Source organism: Plectropomus leopardus, chromosome 21 (assembly GCF_026936395.1).
Source record: "Plectropomus leopardus strain MGB_pleo_1.0 chromosome 21, ASM2693639v1, whole genome shotgun sequence".
Taxonomy (NCBI): domain Eukaryota; kingdom Metazoa; phylum Chordata; class Actinopteri; order Perciformes; family Serranidae; genus Plectropomus; species Plectropomus leopardus.
Window position 1 is genome coordinate 3013741 of NC_142196.1, and position 22974 is coordinate 3036714.

General features: G+C 39.5%; 1 protein-coding gene across 3 annotated transcripts in view; it reads right to left on the reverse strand.

Moving 5' to 3' along the window:
* The window catches only part of vopp1b (VOPP1 WW domain binding protein b), a 55409-nt gene that overhangs the window by 23992 nt on the left and 8443 nt on the right, over positions 1-22974 (reverse strand). Inside the window, exons 2-3 of one of the 3 annotated variants that reach the window (XM_088072167.1) lie at positions 18738-18963; positions 1133-1191 (exon numbers count right to left, since the gene is read on the reverse strand). In XM_088072167.1, the coding sequence (XP_087928293.1) occupies positions 1133-1191; positions 18738-18788 (110 nt within the window). In that variant the 5' untranslated portion in view covers positions 18789-18963. Of the gene's footprint in view, positions 1-1132; positions 1192-18737; positions 19028-22974 lie in introns of those variants that run through there. The other 2 variants (XM_088072168.1, XM_088072166.1) reach the window with 2 other exon arrangements.

Consider the following 22974-nt stretch of genomic DNA (forward strand, 5'->3'; position numbering starts at 1 on the left):
AACTTTACAAGCAGTTTGAGCCAACACCAGAGGTTTTCACAGTCTTAGAGTGCACAGAGCTGCTGCTTTGGGGGTTGTACGGGCTGTGCTGGTTTCACTGTTAAAGGACCAAGCTCCAATGCAGTTGATGATGTCATGGACATAGTGTTAAAGTTCAGTTGAGCTTTTGTTTTTTTGTTGCTGCCACTTCCCCAACCCTGTACATGGGATGATGCCATTTTCATCGCTGTGGTGAGGTCTTTAATGATGCACAGTCTGATATTTTGTTTGTCCTTTTTAGCATTGACATCATGAATGAGACCCAGTCTGAAGGATCAGTCAGTACGTTTACAGGATGTTAGAAAAAGTCAAATTATTGTGTTAGTCCAACTGAAACTGGACTTTTAAAATTAATGTAAACATGTAAGTGCGACTGAAATCGTACCAAGTTGAATTTCTCATTTTCTCAAAGTTGGATTAGTTGAAATAATTCAACTGGAAGTCAGGCTATTCCGGCATGTAGACACTTAAATCACACTTAAACTGGACTTGGTGTTCTGTGCGTGCTCCAAGTTGCCGCGTCAGCCCCCCTTAGTGGTTAGCGATAAGGACTGTTTGTTAATTATGATGGGGAAAGGGGTGCTGCAAAATGAAAAAAATGTAAGCCCTGAGGAGGGACTTATGTTTTAAATTTTGGCTTAACTGAGGGACATAAACCCACAACCCACCTCTAATAAATAAAGCACAGTCCCACAACACCGGCACAGAAGCTAAGCAATGTCCTGCCGTGGACGGGGCGGACGCAAAAAATTAATATCAGTTTAAGTGTTCACTATATTTGAATATTTGCTCCACTTGACTATACACAACAGCTGATGGAGGCAGCGGTAGTGCAGCAGCTCCACCGCTACTGGAGTACAATAAATGTCTTCCGCAGAAGAGTCGGCTTCAAATCCCCATCCGCAAGGGCTGTTTTATGGCAAGGTAAAGCATTAAAAATATTCTAAATATAGCAAGCACTTAAACTGCCTTAAGTGATTACCAATCAATTAAGGCAGTTTGCTCGGAACCATTTGATTATATGTACACAACGCAGCGATTTATTGGAGTTTATTGGTTTAAAGTTGTAGGAGTGGAACATTGTGGTACTTACATGAAGTAGATAGGGTATCCACCTTCAAAATACCAGCAGTACTTCTTGGCTTCTACACACTGTAAAAGAGAAAGACAGATTGATGCAGTTACAAAAACTGACACTATACACACCAAAAGCAGCTTTAGGCCTATAGCAGTAAAAAATATTCAATATACCACAGGACTTGAAAGTTAAAATATTAAGAGCTCCATCTTCTATCATATAGGAAAACATTTTTCTCCGTCTGATTGGATACAGTTCCACAGTGACATGCAGAGCAGAGCGCTCAGCGAGGATCTCCCTGCACCCTTTGTGTATGAACCCTCTCTTTTCCATTAGTGACTTCAGCTGAGAATGCACAGAGAGCTGACGCTGGCCGACTGGAGAGCGCCTTTAATTAACTGTCTTTGAAACGATCTCCTGTGAAAACGCAGCCTGCTTTGTAGTGGCTTATAGAGGATTTTCACTGTTATCATTGTGCGCCTTGCAAAAAAGCCGTACAGGATAGGCTGAGGGCGTTAAGAAGAGAGAGAGAAAGAGAAAGCGAGGAGGTGAGATAGGAGAGAAAAGGAGCTGGTTGGAGGCTGATAGAAAAGAGCGTGCAAAATGAAGTGAATCACACTGTAGGGACATGCCTTGCCTCAGGGTGGCAGGCAGCATCTCTCTCCATTAAAGCTTAAAAAACATCTTCTCAATGATAAGCAGTTGAACTGGAGTCTCAGTGCAAATGAAAACGTGCACTTTTTAGATATACTTATGAAATTGATATGACATTCACTCACATCATATTGTTATGCACTCACTCAAAAAAGTACTCAAGAAAATAAAATACTGTAGCCTGCCGATGCCATTTTCAGATTCAGCAACACGTGTCATGATATTTGCATGTTTTCTCAGCACCTGTGTCCGCAAAGCATTTTTTTCGGAATTTGCCTGTGTGTTTTATCTGAGCGCTCAAGCTATTTTATGCAGTTGTGTCAAGCATTTCTAGTTGAAAATCTCACCATTTTTCAGGGCTGCCCCTTAAAAGTCGGGGATCCAAATCATCAGTCAGAGACACATCAGTCAACTGAGATAGCTTGAAAGCCATTCTTTCAAGCTTTTTCTGACATTTTTTTTTTTTGTTGCAAGTATTATGTTATTATTTAAAGTGCAGGTCATTATCTTTATTAGCAAATGCATTCCGGAGGCCCCACATTTGGCACCTCAGTCTCAAATCACAAATTCCATTCTCACTTTAGAAGTCATGCAGCTCCCGCACAGCCGACAACCTGGTCCTGTAAATGTTTCAAAATAAAGTGCATTGTATCAGCAACTGATGGGATTCTGTCCACAGAAACACTATCAGAGGGAACCAAGGAAGTTGGAATAAATCTAATATATCAATCTAATATCTAATATAATCATCAAAACACCATCCTCATTGTCTATTTCTGCTGACAAACACGTGTGTTGCATAAAAAAATCAATGCCATTTCTCTACATGTACAGCAGCTGACATGCAACTCAGACACGCCTGAGGTAGGTGCACATGCTCCAATTTGATAACGGGCACTGACACAAAAAAACAACACGCTATGCGCTGCTCATGCTCTCCTGATGCGCGCTGTGTGAAACAGGCCTGAAACGGGGCATAGACAGTGAAAATGGTGTTTGCAGCACATCTAGAGAAACGGTGGCTCGCTGATTTTTTATGTGCGTTCCGCACGTTTGTAAGCAGAAACAGTGAAAATGGTTTTTTGATGATTATACTGACTCTATACCACTTTTAACTGCAGTTTAAAAGTCTCTCTGTCACAGAGATGAGGAAATACAAAGATGTCTGTTTTAATACAACTTCCCTGCTTCCCTTTCAAAACAAAAGCCCTCTGACAGTTTCTCTATGGACAGAATCCCATCAGTTGCTGATACAAGGCATTTGCTGTGTGCCAAGCCCTTGGGAACAGTGCTGGTCTTTGAAGCCAATTTTACAAAGTGGCCAAAACTGGAATTTGACCATCTAGGTCTGTCATGAAATGCCATGGAGTCCAAAACATTTTTTTCCCCATGGACTTACCTTGGGAAAGAGACACCTTTAAATCAGTGGATAAACTTTTTTGAGCATCAAACCCCCTTCTAATCGTGAGGGGCCTGCCTGCAGGCCTCCAATGTGAGGACAGTTCCAATGCAGAATACGCTCTCAAGTCACAGGAAATAACATAAAAAAGTACAAAATAAATGCACAGAAAAAAATCTAAATAAAATCGTATAGACACTTACGGGGGAAGCAATGTTTTCATTGATTAATCTTTACTTAAATAGTCAACAATGTAACATGAAAACCATTATTCCTCAAGTGTAGATATTGATTTTACATTTTGATTTTGCCTACTCAGTTTGTGTAGAATGTAATGTGGGTATTTATGCCAGTGTAGAAACATGACATCAGTTCACTGAAAAAAAACAAAACATTTTGAACAACTGAACAATAATTGAACAATCTCTCTCTCTCTCTCTCTCTCACTCACAGTCACACAGTCACACACACACACACACACACACACACACACACACACACACACACACACACACACACACAGAGAGACATAACCATTCATAATTTCCCTTTGAAGAATATACAACAGCAAAAAAACATTTTTTTAATGATGTCGCTAGGCTACATGGATGGAGTTTATGTCCCATTTTGACCATTTAAATCAATAGTGCATGTAAAAAGATAACGTTACACTTAAAATGATTGAATCTTTGAGAGCGGAGCCTGCACTGGAACGGTCCTCACAGCGGAGGCCTGCAGGCAGACACTCTTATTCTAAACTGCAGTTCTCAATGCTAGAGGCCACTAAATCCTCCGAAATATCACATACTGTTCCTTTAAGAGTTCTCTGGATGTGTTTTTAAGTTGTAAGATTTCATAAATAACTTATATCCTCACGTTCGTTGGGCCTAAAAGGATACAACAAATGTCCATCAGATGTCTGACACTGTGTGGAGAGCAGAGCTGCGGGGGGGGGGCATGCCAGGTCGAGCTGTTTTGGTGTCTCACAACATGAGAACACAACAGGGTATTTGTCAGGCTAACACTGGAGAATGGGAGCATACTGTGGCACTGTGGCTGAGACCAAATGGCAGGAACACACACGCACAGAGGGAAAAGCATCCCATCCCCTCTCACGGACACAATGCACATCCAATCTGTTTGTCCACACCGTGTTCTGCCATCAGTGTGGACACTGGTGGGAAATCTAACCCACACACATCAGATCTCGAATTAGATACACCGTCATCTGAGGCACAGTGGGTCAGTTCATTTGATCATTTGTCTCTCCTTCCATCTTTCTGACACTTTTTTTTAAAACAAACAGCAGCTGAATTGATGCCACTGCTTTTTGTAACACTGAGTATGTTTTGGGTTCTAGGTTCCTGTAAGAGTGGTACCTACAGGACCAAACCATGACCAAGTTTTAGGGGTCAACACATTATAAGCCTGGATGATTACCGGGGCCGATATTTGGCATTTTGTCAATGATCTGTGTCAGCATTTATTTTAATGATTGCCAATAAAATTAATGTGCTGCGTTGGCCTCAGTGCAGCTGTTTCTGATCTGTTTTCACTCACCACTGTCTCACTTAATGTTCAGCCTGTACAACTATGATTCAGCATGGGAGGAATTTTTACTTTGTAAAATCTTAGGGACCTTTTTTTTGTAATTTAAATTTTCACTTGGATTTATGGGTTTTTTTTAAGTTGCTAGGAACTTGCTGTATATGATGTTGAAAGTTTCAGTTTTGATTAGACATTTGGTAAGGGCATTTAAACAAAGTTTTGTGCAGGAGTTTGTTGTATTCCAAATTTTCATCTTTATGGTAAATGCATTTTGGTTCCAAATATCAGTTATCCGTCTCATTAACTAATATTCAGTATCAGCCCTCCTTTTCACTGTTATTTGGTTTAAATTATTGTTGTTAAATAAGATTTTTATTGATTACAGGAATGTGCTATGTGCATTTATTAAAAGTCTTTTGTATTAATTATTTGTATTGATTCATATGTGTACTTTTAACTATTAAGAGGTAATATACTGAATTACAAGTTCAAATTTGCCTAAAGCCATTCTTTCAAGTCACTGACCCTGGTTTTGTGCTTTATTTTGCACTGTTCTTTTTTACTTTATTTTTTCAAAAGTATCAGTTCAGACAAAGTATATATTTCATTTTATATACTTTATTGGTCCCCAAGGAGAAATCCAATTTTTCAACTTTTTTAACTTAACACACAAGCCCAAAATACACACACAAGCACAAAAGGCAGCTATACATGCACTGACTATAGAGATGTCAGAGTGAGTGGGCTGCCCATGGACAGGCACCCCGAGTAGTTGGGGGTTCAGTGCCTTGCTCAAGGGCACCTTGAGGAGGTGAACTGGCACCTCTCCAGCTACCAATCCACACTCAATACGTGGTCCAAATGGGGACTTAAACTGGCATCCCTATGGTTCCCAAGACATGTCCCTATGGGCTGAGCTACTGCCGCATCAGGGGCCATTTACACAACAACGGTTCTTGCATGAAATGTTAAACTTTTGTTGCGGTTTGGCCTTTCTTTCATCCAACAACAGCGTTTGGGGGCCTGAAAAAGCAAACTTTTAGAACCTGGTTCCAGAGTGTAATCTTTTGAAAATGCTACCACTTCTGTCGCTGTGTAAACTGGCAATGCCCGGATCCTGTGAGAACGATGAGGTCATGGCTGCACTCATGCACATCAGACTAATAGCCATGCGTGAGCAGGAGGGCAACGATAACTACAATGGAGGTATACCGAGCTGTGTTTGTGCTGCTGACTCAACTGAGTTTATTAGCGCTGTCAGTTCTCATGCGTGTGTTTGCCATCGTCTTGGGTGTTTACACTCACCGCTCTCATGTGGAACGCCTTTAAGCACAGGTACATGTGTTCTTCTATGCCAACCACTGGCCTGGCATGCATACTGCAGCCTTTTCAGTTGTTTTTTTGCGGATCCGTGTACACGAGGATAGTTTTCACATATGAATGTGGATTTTTTGAAAATGCAAAGGAAAGACTTTTTCGTGTCTAGTTGTGCCGTTTTCATCTAAAAGTGGCCTCAGTTCGTCACCGTTTAGGGACTGGTACAGTTGTAAAAGCATCATTTAGGCACCGGTTTCGGAAAAAAAATCTAATCCTAAACAATGCCCACCTCTAACGTTTTCACATCATAAGAGAAATTAGGATGGGGTCCTAAAAAAGGAATTAATTAATTCTCTGGGGGTTATGAATTTTTTTCTTTTTTTAAAGATATTTTTGGGGGCGTTTTTGCCTTTAATTGATAAGACAGCACAAGTGTGAAAGGGGGAGAGAGACGGGGGATGACACGCAGCAAAGAGCCGAGGCCGGAATCGAACCTGCGGCCGCTGCGACTCGGAAACAGTCTCTATACATGAACCACCAGGCGTCTTGGGGTTATGAATATTTAAAGCAAATTTTAAGCAATGCTGAGACACCCTGATGTGGTGAACGGCGTCCACAAGAGAACATTTTGAACTGATAGTGGTGATATGTCAGAGGATTACTACTGTCATAAATATTTATCTTCTTGTGACCATGAATTTAATACTTGCCATCATCCAGAGCTACAGAATAAACACAAGAGCTAAAGCTAGAGAGAGGACACACCATTGACTTCATGCAAGTCATAATTATTAATCTGCATCAATTTGTCCACTTTTCCAGCTGCAGTTAATCCCAGTCGCTACTAAAGCAGATCCCATAAACAGCTCAGGCTCTGTTATCAACACTCTTGATCCTCCCTCTCAATCCTCCTCACAATCTACTAGCTTTTGGCCTCTCATCTCCCGATATTCTGGCCAATGACTCAGTTAACAATGTCACCTCTGGCAGGACGGATATGAGTGTAGGCGAGAGAAAATGTTACTCAGTTATTAGCAGACCACCTACAGTAAAGACACAGGACAAAAACTGAAATACTCATTAATGTCATAATTATATTTCTAATGTGGAAATACACACAACAGCTTCAATAACAAAACCCAAATTTCACAATTTTTGATTTTGTTGCTTCCCATCTACATTAGTTTGCGTTTAATTGTTATCCTGTCGCCGATACTGTGCCAGCAATGGTCACCGTCCAGCTCTGTTCATTGTCCTCTTCTAATTAGAGCTCAGTGAAAGCGCTGACAGCAGAGGAAAATGTCCCTCTGTGCTCCCGCGGGAAAAAATGACCGTTACGCAACCACAGAATGTGTTTTCCTGCTTTAAAAGCAGCTCAGATAGGTTTTGGCTAAAGGACATTTGGGGGGGATGAATAGTTCAAATGGTTCTCAAATGCACATGAAAGCTTTAGAAGCAGGAGTGTGTGTGTGTGTGTGTGTGTGTGTGTGTGTGTGTGTGTGTGTGGGTGTGGGTGTGTGGTGATCAGGCTGTGTTTAGCCTTTGAAGTTGCAGGATGCTATAGGTGAGACGGTGAAAGGAGACGGGTCAATAAAGACGCTTCCTGTGAAAAGTCAGATGGTACTGAACACTGCTTTGCTCCAGTGCGGGGCCTTCAAACTCATCACAACTGTAGGCAGGTTTCCATTAACCCTCAAACTGCGCAAACTGAAATTGTGAATATAAAATAGGCCTAAGGAAAAATGTCAATTTCAGTGTAAATAGAAGTTCTTACACTAGCATGAGGTGGTGTTTGAGGTGACTGGTTTGCTTTTATAGGTGAGGTAGAGTGGCTACAAGAGCTGTTATTACATCACATAACTCTTCAAAAGTTGAGCGAATCATTCAGAAGTTTTGAATCCACAATTCCTCTGTGAAATCCTGGACTATCACCTCCCAGAAATCCCTTATACGTGGCCATTCCCACGCAAGAAATTTCTTGCAAATTGCAAGAAGTTAGTAGATTTAAAAAATGATCTCTTTTTTTTCCTATAAAGCTAGGGGGAGGTTTCAAGAGACAATATTTAAAATGATCATAATAATAATACATTTTAATAGACTAGTTTTTTTTTTAACTATTATAACTTTTGAGTTATCTCAGGTCATTTCTTTGTCTGATATTCTCCCCTTTTTGTTTTGTTTTTTTTAAATGCACATTTTCAGGTAATTTTCTTGTGCTTTTCACTAATTCCTTTCTGATTTCTCGGTCATTTCTTCATAAGTTGCTCATTGTCTTCTTCCTATGTTTTTTGAAAGAAGTCACACCAATTTGCCAAGGTTTCAAAGGTTTAAATAACCTATTTGTCATATTCGCCCTCATTTCAGAATCTCTTTTGCTTGATTCTAACATTCTGTTTCATCTCTTCTGCTTTCTTCCTCTCCTCTCATTTGCCATCCATCCACCTCTCCCCCTCCTCCTGTCTTATTGATCTCCGCTGACCGCGCAGATGCCTCAGCCATTAACAAGCAGCAACAGGCCAGCAAGCATCATTTGATTGTCAGTGTGTGTTTTGCCTGAAGTGGAGACAACAATTAGGAGGAAACAGAGCTGGAGGAAGCCTGTGTTCTTGAGTCATGTATAAAAAGTCCATCTGCTAATCATTTAGTCTGCCTGTATTTGTCTTTCAACAGTATGAAATATTCATGGTATGATAATCTTCTCATTTAATATCATGGTTTCACCTTAAACTGTACTATATGCTGTACTAACAAAGGCCTTTTTTTGGTTGAATTTCATTTCATTTCATTTTAATTGAAACATGAAACCATTTTTTTTAACCCTTAGGGCCCGCTTTAGTATTACACACATATCACTCTACACACAAAATACACTTTTCAAAAGTTACAAAAAAAAAAATGGTACATAAAAATTATTTTTATTATTCAGTCCTTTTAGATGAATATATGAAATATATAATAAATTTGAAAAATTAGCAGATTTATATTTTTATTTTTTTTGATCATAGCCTGGGATATGTCAGTAATTAGCAGCAACATTGATTGTGACAGTGATCACCACAGTGGAAATGACACATACGTGTTTTGATGTGACCACATGAAAATAGTAAAGCATTACAAATTCCAAGGCAAAAGCCCAGAATGAATGCATGTTTTTATGCTTTGATGGTTGTGGGACTGCAGTTTATTTGCATCTTGAGTCTATGCATTTTTTGTACTTAACAGTATGAATATAACAATTTTGTTTACACAGTGTGTTTTAAGACTTATTGTAGTATCTGAGCTGAGGGATTTCAAAGCCACCACTGAATACAGAGGGGGGTAAACAAACACCAGAGGACCTTGATTATATAGCTGTGTAATAATGCAATCATATTCTAATTACAGGCACAGAAACGACATCCTTGCAAACTGGGAAATGGACTGTTTATTAACTGAATGACTGCACACAAGCTTGCTCTGTCATGAGGAGGGATACAGTAAACTACAAGTTGAAGAAAGCCAGGCTTGTTTTGCCTTTGTTGGCTTGACAAAACCCAGGGTGTCTATTAGAATATACCATTATTTATAGCACACTTGGGGCAGAGACAGCGGTGCAGTAGTACATCAACCACTGGGTCAAAAAGTTTGTATTCACTCACAAACTGCTGCTCCTCTCATTCATTAGTGTGATCTGATCAGCTGTGGACAGATCAACAAATCAGATATCCACCCCACAAGAGACAAATACAATGACAACCAAACCAAACATTATTTTCATAGATCTGAGGAGTACAGACATTGAAAGATCTCAGAATAAAAAGTTACCAACCTGAGATGCAGAACCACAAAGGCCATTCAAAGTGGGGTTACTATCTATTTATTATTAATATTTACTATTATTTATTTGGTTCTTTCTTAGCCAATACCAAACGCTGTATATAAAGATGGACAACACGCCTACTTACCCCCGCTATGCTTTGGTGAAGCTAAAATATCCCGGATGTAAAACATTCTTCTTACAATGTCCAAGAGATGGGAGCAGGAGTTGGGCAGTCAGCATGATGTCAAGTTATGAAAATGACCATAATTACATTTTTCCATCGGATAATTGCAACTGACTTGTGCTGTAAATAATGTGTTTCTGAAGACCACACAGACTTCTGACATCAGCTATCATTACAAAGCTGTAATGATATCATTATAGCTTATAGCTTATGATTTTGCACCCACACACTATTTACTCCACCAATGAAGCAGTGCAAAACTATCCAGTTTAAATGTGTTTCAGTTATTCAGAGTGAAAATCATATCCATTATTTAAAAGGTATGCAACACCATTTTGAGTTGTCAAAAAAAATGAACCCCTTAAATGACTTCCTTCTTTTTCCTTTTGACTCAACATGAAATGAATGGATCATAAGACCACATATGTAATGCTGCTTTCATATCAGATATACTGCATGTAATTAATCCACATATTAATTTATTTGTTTAACTTAAAAAAAGAAAAACACCTTATGCATCATTTTAGGATTAATATATCACTCCCACAAACTGGACTGTACACACAAAGTATCAAATACAGCAGTAAATGTAATTATTACTTTGTGTACATTGAAATCACAATTTAAGTTTGATTGATTAACTCTAACTTACACTGCCTTCACGTGTTCCATATAACATTTTCCGTATTTACAAGTTACAAGCACATAAAAGGTCCTCTAAAGTCATATTTACAGGTGGGAAATTGGGAAATTTTGATGATACAAGAGTTGTGGCGTCTGTGTGACATTTCAGGGCAGCAGAAATGGCAAAAAGCATGAAAACAGTGTCAACAATTGACGGTAAAAAATCATATATTCAGTTATTTTCATTTACTTTTAGTAGTTGCACATTTTAGTAAATGCAACTATTAGCTAGCAAGCAAGCAAACTTTTAACTCTAAAGCACGACAGGCCAGTTTACTAACATTGATACTAACGCTATTTTATAAGTTGCTGCCTTGATGTCATAAATGCATAAACATGGCAGGCAAAAGTCAATGTTTGGTCAATGGTAAGAAACTTTTAAATTAATTCACATATTAAATATCATTTTTGATCACATGTAAAGTTTAATATGGTATTAATGTTAACTGCATCCTAGATTAAATATAAAAATATGTACAAATATAATATAACATAATACAATAATACATAAATAAACTGGAAACAGCTATCAACCTCTTGTTTAAATGCTTTTAGCAATAAAATTTAACCCATTTTTTTGTAGCTTCCATGTTGTTCCCACTTTATGACCTCGGAAACTACTATCTTCCTTTATCACATGAATGCAGCATCACATATTTTACAGCATTTTAACAAGCTGCATTTGATGCAGGGTTTAGAAATAGATCTTTGATTTCACCATTTAACAACTGTTTACTCAGCTGTAGCTGTTAAATGTTGATTTGGTGAGTTGGCTGCTGTTGGTGTTGTCTATACCAGTGCTGGCCACTCAATGGAGGGAGCACGTGCAGCCCCCACGTGCTCCCTCCCTCAGTTTACTAGATATTGAAATAGAAAATTCACTCAAATCCAGCACTATCTCCATCTCATACATGTCATTGGTGTAACAGCAAACCAATGAAACAGTGCGATTTAGAAGTGATTAACAGAGTAACCAACAAAAGCCCACACAAGCAAGGCTGCAGCCACTCAGTCCCGCTCTTTTAAACATAATAACAATTTAATCAGAGGGCTGTGCCACAAAGCAAGCAGCAGAGTCAGGCTCTCTTTGCCGGAGCTGACTCAACAAACCCTGCCGCCTCAGTCAGAGCTAACAGGTACCATGAAGATGGTTATCAGCTTTCTCTGTTCACTCACACTTTCTGCTTCAGGTTCTGAGCGCGTTCACAAAAAACAAGTCAAATGACACATGTAGCACTTCATTTGACACTTAAAAACAATCGATCCATGCCACCTCCCTACACCTCTGAACATTTTTTTTGAATCAGTTCAGGCGAGAAAGGAACCCTGGCAGAAAATGACTAGTTTTGTAAATTCACAAGTTAACAGAGCCTATTTATTCCATCACTCTGGTATTTCTAATGAGACAGCTTCTCATTCTGCAGCTCTGAAACTTTATGCAGCTGATACAAAAACATCATAATCAAGAACTGCATTTAGGTCTTGCAATGAAGGAGACATGTAAATTGCTTCAGTTTCTGGTCAAATCAAAGTAAAATAAATTTTATCAATGAAATTTTCAAAGTGATGAATACCAATAGACTAATCTATCAGCTGTTATATATCAAAGGTGTAAAACAGACTTCAGAAAATCAGAACCAAGCATATAAACATCCACAGTTGCAACATAATGGTACGATTTGAAGGGATAGTACTGCATTTCATGTGTAAGTAATGCCATCCTTGAAAAAAGAGAGAACTGTTAAAGTTGCATGTGATTTTGCAGAAGCTGCTTGTAAAGTCACTGTGGACAAGAACACAACAGACACATTCAGTCACTGACTGAGAGCAACAACAATCGTGTGAGGTTAAAGCAATATAGTTGCTCAGGTTTTCTGCATCACTGATAAACTGCAGGTTCAGTGTAAAAAAAAAAAACAAAAAAAAAAAACATGCAGTTGTAAGCCTCCACACACCAATCAAGTTAAACTTACAGTTTACATCCATGTCTATGAAAACATGGATGCTTCACACACAGACAGCAGGTGAAAGTGAATGGTGCACACACACTGACTGAGCTGTGTCGAGAGAGAGAGAGCATGCAAAAGAAAGATAAACACATTTTATATGCCAATAAACTAATAAACAGGGAGAGGCCTGCTCGGATCTTTACTTAAATAAACGTTACTACAGGGTACAAATACTGTTAAAAGTAGAAGTCCTGCATTCAAAACATAATTCAAGCAAAATTGCAAAAGATATTAGATTCAAATTATACTTAAAAGTACCAAAAGTGAAAGCACTCATTATACAGAATGTCTCATTTCAGAAAAAGAGAGATTATATTATTGGACTATAATGATTGATGTATTAATGTGTGGATGTCTTTAATGTTGCAGCTGGTAAAGATGGAGCTCATTTTCATTACTTTATATACTGCTAGGTAGTTTAATCTAGAATAATACATCATTTTACTTGTTAATCTTTATTTTGTAATAATCTGAATCTTCAAAGTAACTATAGCTGTCAGATAAATGTAGTGGAGTAAAAAGTACAATTTTTGCCTCTGAGAGTACCTCAAAATTGTACTTAAGTAAATATAATTACATTACACCACTACTGACTTAAAAACATTTGTCAGTTTTACTCACTCTAGTCGGTGAATGTTTTATCAAATCAGTTATGAAGTAATCTGTTTTTACTTCATGCTAATGTAAATTTCTACAACCACTAACATTTTTAATACAAGTTAAAATTAATCTGGAAAGTAAAAAACTTTTTGGAGGTTTACATCTTAATTTTTCAATTATTAAGACATGTACTTTGAAGGTAAATAAGGTGCATAAAAAAGCATCAAAAAAGAGATTGTTTATCAAAAGAAAAAGAAAATTGTCTTGTCCTCAAACTATTGCAACACCTTGCACCTGGTCCTAAAGTGACAAAAATGCTGCTCATGAGTATGGACAGAAACCTGAAACTCCTGAGACTCTAAACTACACCTGCATTCCTTTCCATATGATATTAGAGCTGAATTCCACACAATATCCTGGTTTCACTGTAAAGTAGTCCACAGGGCAGAGTATCAGCACTCAGTGCCTTTAAGGTATCCACTGAAATTAGGAATACATTATAATATTGGCATGGCATTGGTATCGGTCTTGATATTGGCTTTAAAATGAAATATTGTAGTAGTGTCGGCATATCAGTTAACGGCAAAAAAAATCGCAAAATTGTGCATCCCAGATTTAGATAATCAACTCAAGTAGTATTGAAACTTCTCCAGTCAGACAATTCGTGCATTTGTCCCATTTTTTTACCGCGATCTAGAGATAAACTTCATATTTGTATGGTTTTGCTCATAGCCAATCACCACAAGTATTCTTTAACCACTAAGAACTGTTTGGCCCATTTTATGCCCTTTTCTTTTTTGATATCATTTTTTGATCATTTTGGCTGCATTGTGCATATGACATACATTTTGGCAAGACTGGATATTTTTGTTTAATCTGTGAATTTCAAGCACAGCTCCTACAATGAAACTAAACCGTTACATTCAGACTGTTCAGGTCAAAAATGTGCTGCTGAAGCCCATTCAAACTGCAATTTTTGACCCCACAGCCATCAAAGCATAAAAACATGCATTGTATTATTTCTGTGTGTCATTCTGGGGTTTTGTCTTGGAATTTGGCATTTTGACTATTTTCCACCTGATTATGTTATTTTATCCATATTAGGCATGTTATTCTCTAAGGTTCACTGTCACAAACAATGTTGCTGCTTATCATTGACATTGACATACTAGTTTGTGATAATCCAAAAAATCTACTTGTGTAGTATTTTGTGTGTAGTTATGTTTTGTGTGTGTGTGTGTGTGTGTGTGTGTGTGTGTGTGTGTGTGTGTCTTCCATGGTGGCATTATGATAAAAACCTGTCATTTTTATTAGGACTGATGTTGGTTAAAAAAATATACTCAATGAAAGTAGAAAATAATATTAATGTATAATACTTTTTAAAGCTCATTTTGTGCACAGAGAGGTAAGAGTGTGTGTAATATTAAGGTGGGCACTAAGGGTTAATGCAATGCAATGTGTGATTGGGTCCATGATTGCAACCACTATAGTCCATACAGTGCTGTCAAGGGGTTGGGTGTTTGAGCCTGCCGAGATGCCACCAAAATATTCAAGGGCTATACTGCATGCCTGTGGCACAGTTTGTGATAAATATAAATGCATAAAATGCAGGAGGATTATTTCAGGAAAATAAAATGAGAATCAGATCATGTGAGCAGAGCAGGGAGTCATAGAGCTGCTCATTCCCTCCATTTCCCCGCTTAATATCGCAACGTGCTCAACTCAGATATTACCCTGCTCCACTCGGATCACTCCCCGCTCACTCAGTTTCCTTTTGGAAATAATTTTTAAACTCCATCATCAGACTTGTAGCAGCCAAATTTTTGACAGGACACAAAATGTGTACACAATAAGCAGATGCATTCTGGATTGGACATGACTTTGGGCACATAAAGTCACGGTGTGAACGTTACTGAAACACAACCTTTTTAAAAATCTGCTCTAAGCTCCTTCAAAGATCCTTTCATTTGCACTCGCACTCCTCTCACATGCACTGCTGGAACTATGACATGATAAGCACCTCAATCAGCATGAACAGAACGCCATGGTGGAGAGCTGCACAGTCTTCAAAAGGCCACAAAACGGTATGAGATTAACAGTATACCTTTAAATGTACAGTACTGTTATTACTACAGGCAGAATGTTCAAAGATAGCCAACACTACAGCCTCCCAGTGTCTAATTACTGTCCCAGAGGCTTTTCCACTCTGACAGACGCAAGCTGACTTCAGCGTTTGTTGGTCAAAGCAACTGAAATTGAAACAAAACATCAGCAGTCTCATTCCAAATGTACAAGTTGTCAGAACTTCTTATCAGAGTGAACACAGCAGCACCAACACAAGGTCTAAGGGCTTAGCTCCCTCTCGACTGCCTGCTCACATTCAAAATGGATGTGCTCACCGAGTCAGCTGAATGAAATAAAATAATAATGATGAGAATTACAGCTGCTGCGCACCAGTGAGTGGGGCCGGGCATGTAAGGAGGCAGGAGGAGGAGGAAGATGAGAAAAGAAGGAGGAGGAAGACACATGAGAAACACAGAAGGGTCCATCAACATATCTGCAGCAAAATGATCACTACACCTTAAAGTCTTGTGTCTACAGTCCGCACAGCATGATAGAGTGGTAAAGAGGTGACGCATTTTTGTAGGCCAACACGGAAGTTAGCATCGCACTGGTTCCCTCGTCAAAACCTTCTGGGATTTTTTAACAGGATTTTCAATTATCGCCAAAAATAAGCTCTGTGATCAACACACCTTTATGACAGTTTTGTTCAGCATGACAAACTTCACAGATGAACACCACTTTTGTGTGTGTTGAAGCGTAAATGAAAATCTCTGGAAGCAAAAAGCTATTGTTAGGCTATAAACCAACTACACTGTGGTCGCACGACTTAAACGTCTCCGTGTTGCAGAACAAAACGTCTAAATATCTTTAGCCTGTGTTAACCACAGACCTTATTTAAGGCATTTTACCAAAAACCCATTCACAAAACCCAAAGACTTTGAGATGAGGGAACCAGAAGTGCAAAAATGCTATCAGACTTCCAGGTTTTAGGACTCATTACTTCACCACTCTATGCCCGAGTTGGCATTAGCGTGTTCATGCATCACCCAGGACTCGATCTCACAACATCAGACACCAAGAGCAAGTCAGGACCTATCTGAGCTACCTGCCAACTGAGAAACCAGAGATGGCTTCACACACCATGATTTCAACAACCATGGGCGAGACTACCCCGACCTGGAGAGCTGTTCCTCTACCAAGCCTTCTTCTGTCTAATGTCCGCTAGCAGCAGAGAAAAATGGATGAGATTCGACAAAGGCTCATTCAGCAACAGTGTTTCAACACCATGGCCCCTTCTGCTGAAGCACAACTTTTCTACGATTTATCAGCCCCACACAACAAAAAGTTGTGTGGGGCTTGGACTGAATGCAGCAGACCACGGGAGGGTCCCCACCGACGGCATACGCCAACAAGCCAATCAGACCAGAGGAGAGAAATAAAACTGAAAGTGTGGGACGAAAAGAGGGAGAAGATGACGGTGAGGCTGGTCTGACTTGGACCGGGAGCTGTTCCTCTTCCAAGCCTCCTTCTGTCTAATGTCTGACGCAGGAGAGTGAAGTGGATGAGATGTGATTTTGGCTCACTCAGCAGCGGGGGATCTGGGACTGTTCTGTGCAAATCTTCACATAGTCATTCACAGTCATGATTAACCCCTAACATCCCAGATCAAGCTGTTGCACTGGATGGGTGGACATTGTTGGGAGCCATAAGAACTCTGATGCAAGTTTGCAACCTTACCTTTTAACAAATAAGTCAATACCGATACATCTGTGATGGGCAAATATTGGACGATTATATTTGCTGACCAATATATCAGTCGGGCTCTAATTTTATATTCATGTATTTTTATTCAGAGTGTACAGACATTCTTGCAAGCCACAGTCAACTGTTTTTTTTTTATTTTTGAGCAAGAGACCCTGACACCACTTCAGAACCACCAGCCAAAATGCAGCGGGTAAGGCAAATAAGAGAAGACATAAAATATTTAGAAAATTATCTCAAGTGCAACTCAATTTAAGGGGTCCCTGCACCGTCTCTCTTTCAGCTAATGGGTCCTTGGCCTGAAAACGCCAGAAAACACAGCTTTAGATCGTTGCCGTAGCACCACCATCAGGATAATTACTCCACAGCATCAGATAAGTAATGGCATAGGACTGAAACTATGTTCAGAGTTTGGTTTATTCTCATGCATGGGAAGACAGGGAAGAAGAGAAAGAAGAACAAGAGGAAGAGCTGCCTGGCCTCTTATTAATAATACATGAATAGACATGGGTGTCAGCGGTACTGGACTGGCAGGAAGAGTGGGGATCGTGACCACATTGTGCTGCCTTCAGAGCCCTGTAACATAAAATTAGAACTCCTTGCCATCCCCTTGTTCTCCTCAAAGGATCCTTAAATCCCCAGAAACATCCAGAGCATTCACATCACTTACAATGATTCTCATTTTTTCCATGTCAAAGCGCATGTTTTAAACAGCAAAGAAAAGAGGAACACTTTAAATAAATTGGCTTCTCGGAGAGCACAAATGCATCAAGCTCTGAAAAATCTCTTATGACAAGACATAAATATCACATTACATACAGACAACGATAATAAGAAATGAAAGAAGAATGTCATTGCCCACAACTGGATCAGCCTCTTGCCTAATATACACCTGTACTTTGTGTGTGTATGTGTGTGTCCTACAGGCCCAGTAACCTAGTGAGTAGGTATGGGGGTCTGGGCACAAGGACAAAGGATGACAGAATCACAGGTACCTCAGGGGAGCCTAATTAGCGCTCTCACAGAGCACCTTACCAAAAAGTGTGGTTTTATAAAAAAAAAAAAAAAAAGGACTGTAAAAAGGATTTCTGTGTCCCCAGTCCTCAGCCCAACACACACTATACCACCAGCATCACCTTTCTTGTATTATTTATTTGTTCTGCACAAAACAATGGAGATGGAGGTCGGGATAAACGTGCCACCAATTTAAAAGTTAAGATTTTCTCATTATTAAGTGTTTCTTGGGGTGTCATTTAGATGCCGAAGTTACCAGAGGGTGACATTCGTTTGATAAATATCTCTGTTTGTCCTCTACGGTGTGTGTAATTTGGGCGTTAAGCGATACAATGTGGAATTACGTTACTTTTGAATTGAATTTGGCGAACAACGCTCTAAAAACAATACCGGGCGGCACACAGAGCTACATCACAGGCTGCCCGCTAGCACACCGATAATCCTCCAACAAAACCACTTATTGTCTTTACCCGTTTGAAAAAAAAAACACTCACAGGGCAACACTGTCTTTTCAAACACAAGCTCCGGTCTATCAAAAGCTCCAAAAAATAACGCTACTCGTGACAATATCGGCAGGCTTCGCTCACCTCTAGAAACAGCCAGAATGTCAGGGCTACATCGGCCAGTGGATTCCTCATTTCTCCGCCGGTGGGAGAGAGAAAGCAGAGCTCCGCTGGTGAACAAGTGAAAGACGAGGAGGAGATGCTCCTTTAATCACTATGTCGCTTTCATCCCGCTACTGGAGACGCCCGGAGATCACATCCATCAGCTCCGGTACCGAGTCCTTCGGGTGAGCGGACGGATGAAGGCAACCTGGGTGACAGTCAGACGGTCCACAGACGGAGATTAATGGCATGCTGGGAAGCTGCATTAGCCTGTGATGTTGTCTTATTCCACGCCCCTTTACCAACCCTCCCCCGCCCTAAACAAGCGCGCGCACAAACACACACACACACACACACACACACACACGTTTTTATGAAATTGCATTTAAGAGAAATTCATACGTGGCACATCTATTGTCCAGTAAAACACACGAAAATGAAAAACGACTTGTGGTTTCGAAATATTCAAAAGACCTTCAAATTCTGGATGTATGCTCTAAAAAGTTTACATTTTAGGCTTTTATTTTGTCATGCTTTTGCCAGAACTCTGCTAGGCCATCCCTGCTTTCCATTTCAAACAGTTCCACTCCCAAAGCTGTCACAGAGGGTGTCTGCATGTCCCTCAGAAAAGTCATAAAATGTCCTGTCTTGTTTATTTCATAAATATTAGTCCTTCAAAGTCATCATATCTGAATTTGTAAGGTCTTGATTGCCACATTTTATCGAATTTTATTCATCTTTTAATTGAATGTATTTATGGATCACAATGAGTCAAAACCCTTTTTCCTAAAGTTCACATTTTACAAAATATTTAAACCTACTACTGAAACAAATACTGTCCTTTTATTTTATACATACACCTATCTGTATAGATTAACCTGACTCACTCTTAAACCATATTCCTGTGTAAAACCTACCTCTGTACAGGACTACATAATGGTATATACTATTCACCTTTAGCCTATACTTACTTGCAATTATGAAAAAGATAAAGACGCTGTTTTTTAAAATCTAAAACTCAGTGTTAACCCAAATTGAGCAAATTGGCCTGATTTATGCCACAAACATTAGAAAAAGAGATTAAGCAACTTCACAAGAAATGCCCTCCAAAATGAGCACAAAATTAGTTAAAAAAAAAAAAAAAAAAAAAAAACACATTAATCTGCCTGAAAGTCAGCACACAAAAAAGTTAAAAAGAAAAGAAAAAAAGGAATAATTAAAAAATAAACACAATTATATTAACTCCATATATATATGGAGAAAAAAATATATATATATATATATATATATGTATACACATCATTATTGATTTCAGTCAATTGGCACCATATGCCTACAATTACTGTCCCACTGTGTTGAAGATGAGCCTTTATACTTTGTGTGTTTCCTCCACAGCATGAAACAACAACAGAGATCCTCAGCAGGAGAGGACAACATAAAGCTGGATATTACTGTCAGGGATGGAAATGAATGACACACAGTGGTAGACAGACAGCTGTGCTTTGTAGCAGGCCCCGGGGGAGAGACCATGGTGCATGTTTGTGTATGTGATGGATGAATGAATGTGTTATCATGACAGCAGATGAAATGCATCTCTTGATTAATCAAGAAAACCTAAATAATAAAAATGTCATGTAAAAGACAGCTGGGGATAATTGATTTAGCTCACAATAACTTAGATGATCATAAATAGCTGCTGTCTGACATCAGTGAGATGACAGAGATGCTGGCCACTTAGCTGTGTTGCAGATCACAGTACTTTACATATTCAAAGCGCATGACAATGTGAAAATGCAAACTTGATCAATGTCATGGGAAAATTGTTCAGTACAAAAGTGTTTGAATGTCATTATGTTCAATATCAGTAACTATGATTCATCCATGGTGATAATTTCGGTACTTTCAGAGTCCTTCACTGTCTGCAGGCAGGCATGAGGCTCCAGAGCGTCTGAAGGTTAAGACCTTGTAGATGTTCAGACTCCAAAGTTAGACACAGCCGTATGACGTGTGACATACATTTTATAAGACTGAATCATTATTCTGTTGGTATGTGACTGCTACTGAGAAGCATTACGGGAAAGGGGACTGATTAGATGTGGCTCTGGTGCTCTGCTGCAGCCACTTGTTTTTTTTGGCTGAGTTGTTGTATTGCATGAGAATTAGCAGTGGTGCTAATGGCAAAATTGCTCTGGGAAGAAAACAGACACACACACACACACACGCAGATCATCACTGATTCTTCAGCGCTTCAATCTCTCATCTGCTCCACTTCCAGCAGTACTCCCAGACAAATGAATCCTGATGTAGTAATTACTGAGTATCAGAGGATTTAAACACTCTGGTTGCTAAAACCCTTGTTGGTTATTCTTTAGATTACAGCCTGCTACGTATTGCGTAATTGCTCTGGTGTTGTAAAGTCTTTGTATGACCATAAAACTGAGCGAAATCTAGACGTGAGGGAAGAAGCAGTGAGGATTTATGCATGACTTTGATAAATCTAATGTGGTTTTCCTTCAAAATGACCTTTTTACATTCAAACAAGAAAACTACATTAATCCTTTAGAATTTTCTGGTACTATTTGGATAATAACCATGAGGTACATCCTTGTGTTTACTGCAGAATTAAAGTCCAGGGGACAGTGTTATGGATACTGTCAACCTCTGAAGACTGTCTCAGCTGTCGTTCACTTCACCCGCAAACATCGGGGTGTAATCTAAATAACAGCTAGTTTTCCCAACACGTTCTCATCCCAAGTCATCTCATATTGCCGCTTTGTAGTGGACTATTGTGTCTACACCTTATGTTTTGGCAGCTCTTCTGTGTCTGCTGTTGACGTTCCAGGATGGTGCTAGCAGGACGTAAACAAATGCATCACAAGGTGCTGCTCTGTCAGGACACTCTACATCTACCTGTCATGTTTTAGCTATTCTTCTGCATCAGCTGTTTACGCTCCAGGATGCCGTTAGGGCGATGTCAACAAATGCACATGGTGCAAGAATATCATAGTGGGATGACACAGCGTGCAGAAAGCAGCAAAGTCCTTATGTTTACACAACAGCATGGACTGCCATGATGATTAAGATTAAGCAACAAAGTCACGTATGGTTAGGCTGAGCATAAGAGGCACATGGTAAGGTGTAGAAAAAAACCACATACACCCACCAAGGGAAGTGAACTTGAGAATCCCATTCGCAAGTCTGCTGCTTTTGGGAACCATCCACCTCCCGACCTACCCGCCCTCTCTACTAGTGCATGTGCACTCCTTACATTACATGGTTACCGGCAGCCTTATAGCTGATGCTGACTTTCAACGATCATGCGCGCACTATCAGTTTCATCAAGCCACATTGTCAGGTGGCGCCAGCTGTGTGCGTTGCACGTGCGCACATCTGCTGCCCTCCAGCCATCCGCCAGTATACATTAACAACAACATCCTCCAGCTGCGTTCCGGTTGGATGTGGAAGGTGTCTTTTGGCGTCATGCTCAGTGCTGAAAGCTCTGACAGACAAACACCGGGTCTCTGCTACATACTTGGCACGTGTGAGATGTTTCAGTTGGTGGAAGTCTGTTACGTCACCCCTTGATGCCACTGAATCCTTTACACTCAACCTTTAAAGCAACAATAGTCAAACAATAACATGACAAATGGCAGAGCCATTAAAAATATGATTCACATATTGACAGCAGCAAGACATTCCACAACTGGATTATGAAGAGAACCAATAAAAACCCATTTCTTTGTTACAGATGTGTAGAGTGAGGAGTGAATAGTGCCCCCTAGAGGTCCGCTCTTACTAAGCACCCTGGGAGCTTTTTTCCACAACTTGAGAAACGTACAAATGCACTTTCACACAGTGAGTTTCAGTTAACATTTAACAGCACAATATACTTATACTCTTCCACATCTCTTTGTCATAAAATATTTACACCGGAGATGAAGGCTAATAGAAACATAAAAGACAAAAAAAAAAAAACTAAATAAATACTTAAAACAAAAAGGTTCTGCAGTTCATTCTTATGCAGCTCACATATTAAAGGGACAGTTCACCCCAAAATCAAAAAAAGGTTTTTTTTTCCTTTTGCCTGTAGTGCTATGTATCAGCCTGGATAAAATTTCAGGCTATTAAAAAACAGCATGTTATATTTTCTTAATGCAGAGCTACTCGGCTGTATAACATACCCAACTTGCGATGAATCACAATGAGGGAAAAAACAGTC